The sequence below is a fragment of the Triticum aestivum genome, chromosome 3D, assembly GCF_018294505.1.
Source record: "Triticum aestivum cultivar Chinese Spring chromosome 3D, IWGSC CS RefSeq v2.1, whole genome shotgun sequence".
Classification (NCBI taxonomy): domain Eukaryota; kingdom Viridiplantae; phylum Streptophyta; class Magnoliopsida; order Poales; family Poaceae; genus Triticum; species Triticum aestivum.
The window spans coordinates 84,956,749-84,960,466 of record NC_057802.1 but is presented as its reverse complement, the minus strand read 5'-3'; the positions used below and the strand labels follow the sequence as shown (position 1 = coordinate 84,960,466).

At 50.7% G+C, this 3,718-nt stretch overlaps 1 protein-coding gene across 2 annotated transcripts in view; it reads left to right on the top strand.

The window, feature by feature from the left end:
• The first annotated feature begins 426 nt into the window (after positions 1 to 426).
• The window catches only part of LOC100136989 (boron transporter 4), a 5,948-nt gene continuing 2,656 nt past the window's right edge, over positions 427 to 3,718 (top strand). The window contains exons 1-8 of one of the 2 annotated variants that reach the window (XR_006436720.1): positions 427 to 732; positions 1,627 to 1,737; positions 1,848 to 1,930; positions 2,020 to 2,212; positions 2,301 to 2,439; positions 2,518 to 2,692; positions 3,187 to 3,353; positions 3,463 to 3,636. Coding sequence is in view for 1 of the 2 variants with exons in the window: in XM_044499881.1 (XP_044355816.1) it covers positions 1,634 to 1,737; positions 1,848 to 1,930; positions 2,020 to 2,212; positions 2,301 to 2,439; positions 2,518 to 2,692; positions 3,187 to 3,353; positions 3,463 to 3,636 (1,035 nt within the window). In the remaining variant the exon portion in view is untranslated. The remainder of the gene's footprint in view (positions 733 to 1,626; positions 1,738 to 1,847; positions 1,931 to 2,019; positions 2,213 to 2,300; positions 2,440 to 2,517; positions 2,693 to 3,186; positions 3,354 to 3,462; positions 3,637 to 3,718) is intronic. The other variant, XM_044499881.1, reaches the window with a different exon arrangement.

Below are 3,718 nucleotides of genomic sequence, written 5' to 3'. Positions count from 1 at the left end.
GCTGGACCACGAGACGAGAGGTTCACAACGCATACCGTGTCGATCCGTGCGCTCGGGTCGCGGCGGTGAGCCGATAGCCATAGGATAGGATACTTTGTTGCGAGAAAAAGGAAAGCGCCATTACGGCCACGGGAAACGTAGCAACGAGCGAGCTAGCGGACGGGCCGCCCAGTCAGGCTCAGGCTCGCCAACCGGCCCGGTCCCACGGGACTGACAGAGGAGCACACGACGCGCCGTGCCGCGGGACATTCGCATCGAACCGGCAACGCCCGCCGACTCGGCCAGGATCCGCCACAGTCGGCGCGACCGGGCCCCACCAACCCGGCGCCAGCCTCCCCTCCCCCGCCCCCACTCGCCAGGGAGACGAGGAGCAACAAGCAGTACTACTAGAAGAGGAGAGAAGAAGAATCGATCGATCGGAACGCTCTTCCTTCCACCCCCTCCTCCACCGCCGGTGGCCCCCACCCACCTTTCTTACTGCTGCTCTCCCCTCCACCCGGCCTCCATTTGTTTCGCTCCGCCCGCCCGCTATAAGTAGCCGCCTATCGCGGCGCTTCCTCGAGAAGCCAAAACCGCGCCGCGTAACCCCGCAGTCCCCACCGGCGCCGCCGCCTCCGGGGCGCGTCCCCGCTCCCGCGCCGACGAGGGCCGGCATTGCCGATCGGAGCCGCGCGCCGCGTCCCTCTCCCCCTCCTACCCCTCGCGCCCGCCGCCGACGCCGCGTGCTCACCGGTACGGCCCCCCGACTCTCCGATCCCTCCCCTCCATCCGCGTCTCGGTCTCGTTCCTAGCAGATCCGTGAGCGCGCGAGATGCACGCTTCACCCGTGTCGTCCGGTCGCCGGCAGACGCTCGATGTAGAGTTCACGCGGCGGGTTTTACAGTGGTTTTTGGGGGTGGTTCCCCGTTCCATTTGACCTTTTTTGTCCGCGAGTTCGTCCGTATCGTGGAGGACTAATTTCGGTAAAAAACAACGACCACATCAGCCGTCGCGCGCCTGCGGCGTGTGACCGATTCTCGACGAGTGGATTTTTCCGGGGTTTTAGTTGCCGGTTTTGATCCGTTTGGAGTTAGATAGAATCTTCGACTTGTTCTTAGCTATGCGGACAAACGAATGTTTCTGGCTCCGGTCCATGTGCATGTGGACGCGGAGAGGGTTCCATTTGGATCTGCATGTCCATTTCCCAGACCGCAGTTTCCCTCCGGAAATACTCCTACTATATTTTATTGCCTGCGTCAGTTGTAGTGTAGCACAGTGCTCCTGTTTCCACATCCCTGCCGCGGCCGATTTGCCGTGCGTGTGTTTTTATGGCAAAGTTTGATCGCCTGCAAACATGGCAGCTTGGGTTGACGTGTTTTCTGACTTGTAAGGTGAGCTGATGAGCTGCTTGTTCTTCGCCAAGTCGTGTATGCAATAATTTACCCCGTCCCGTCCTTTCCTTTGGTGTAGCACATCCATGCAATCAGTAGTATTACTAGTAGTAGTAGTACCAACCCCGGGTCAAAGTAAATGCAATCTTTTGGACAGATTTTCCTTGCGACTGTTCACGGTTTTGATTCATCTCATCTCCGTTTTCCATGGAAATTCTCGGCACGGTTACTGATTCTCTCAAGGTTCTGTGACCAGCTAGCTGATGGATCTACTAGGGAACCCTTTCAAGGGGGTCGTCGGCGATGTCAAAGGGAGAGCGTCTTGGTACAAGGACGACTGGGTTGCAGGGCTCCGAACTGGCTTCAGGTTAGTTTGTTTCAACAGATCGAACCAGATCATCTGCAGCCCAGTCGTTGGATTTTTACATGTAAACTGCATCGCTCCATTTGCTTATGCTTCTTTCCAATATTCGCCAGGATATTGGCACCTACCATGTATATATTCTTTGCCTCTGCACTCCCTGTCATCTCCTTCGGAGAGCAGCTGAGCAACGAAACAGGTGAGTGCTTGCCCTCTTAATTAGCACAATACAGCACATAGGTTTGAATGCCACCCAATCTCTAACAAGAACGAGGTGATCTGTTACAGATGGTATCCTAAGCACAGTTGAAACTCTGGCATCTACGGCGATATGTGGGATAATACACGCTATTCTTGGAGGGCAACCCCTCCTGATTGTCGGAGTTGCCGAACCTACCATTATAATGTACACGTACCTTTACAAGTTCGCCAAGAAGCAGCCAGATCTGGGAGAACAGCTATATTTGGCTTGGGCTGGATGGTAGGTCCTAGCATAGAGTACACGCAATCCTGTGATAGCTTCGGTACCGTATACATAAATGCTCTCTGTGTTTGGTTGCTGTTGACAGGGTCTGCATTTGGACTGCTATCATGCTCTTTCTGTTGGCAATGTTCAATGCTTCCAATGTTATAAGCAGATTCACGAGGGTTGCAGGAGAGCTTTTTGGTATGCTTATCACCGTCCTCTTCCTGCAACAAGCTATCAAGGTATGCCATGTGCAGCAAATCGTAGCTCTTTATTCTGCCCTGCTGAAAATGCCTAATACGGGACCCTATCTATTGCAGGGAATTGTAAGCGAGTTCAGTATGCCGAAAGATGATGAGATTTCTGACCCCAGCTCACCCATATACCAGTTCCAGTGGATTTATGTCAATGGCCTACTTGGTGTTATATTTTCCATTGGCTTGCTGTACACTGCACTGAAGACTAGGCGTGCAAGGTCATGGCTGTATGGCATAGGTTGGTCACACGTTTCCTGTTGCTCCCCTTATCTTGTTTTATCTATAGTTTAGTGCAAACCGAACTCCCATGTTACACCACACATCTTCAAATCAACGACATCCTTTCAACTGGTGATGTGATAGAGGGGGAACATTTTCTTAAATCCTGGACAACACTTAGGATTGGCCCTGGTTCAGGCCCACTCTTGAGCTTAGACTAGGCCAACCATGAGCTCCTTTGGGGTTGGATTAGGTCGGATCAACACTGGCCCATATTAATCTGGGCTTCGGTTGGCCTATTTTCTTTGGAACACTTGTAGTAGTCCAAATAGGGGCAGCTTTAAAATTCTGTTCCCTCAGCGATTGAATATCTTTCTCTGTACTCTGAATCAGCTTGTAGATGTTTCCAAAATATAATTTATGACCAGGGAAAATCATATATAAAGCTCTAGTTCTATTTTAATATCCATGCACACATCGACTGATCACCGTGCCTTTGAGTGCCATTTGCAGGATGGCTTAGAAGCTTCATTGCCGATTATGGCGTACCGCTGATGGTGATTGTGTGGACAGCATTTTCATTTACACTACCAAGCAAAGTCCCTTCAGGAGTGCCTAGGAGGCTCTTCAGTCCACTTCCCTGGGAGTCAATCTCACTGAGACATTGGACCGTAGCAAAGGTATTAAGTCAAATTACTTGTGATGCTAGATGTGGAAATATTATTTATGGTCTCTGTAAAGATGTATTGTATGCCATAATTCTGAATTTTTCCTGCCTTTCACTTTCAGGATTTGTTTTCTGTTCCTCCAACATATATATTTGCAGCCATCGTGCCTGCTTTGATGGTCGCAGGACTTTATTTCTTTGATCACAGTGTAGCTTCACAGTTGGCTCAGCAAAAGGAGTTCAATTTGAAGAAGCCTTCTGCCTACCATTATGACATTTTGGTACTTGGATTCATGGTATGTGGTGTCTAAATCATTCTATCAGATAATGTGTTTATTTACAGAGACTCTTCTTTTGTAAGTATGCATAGACACCCCT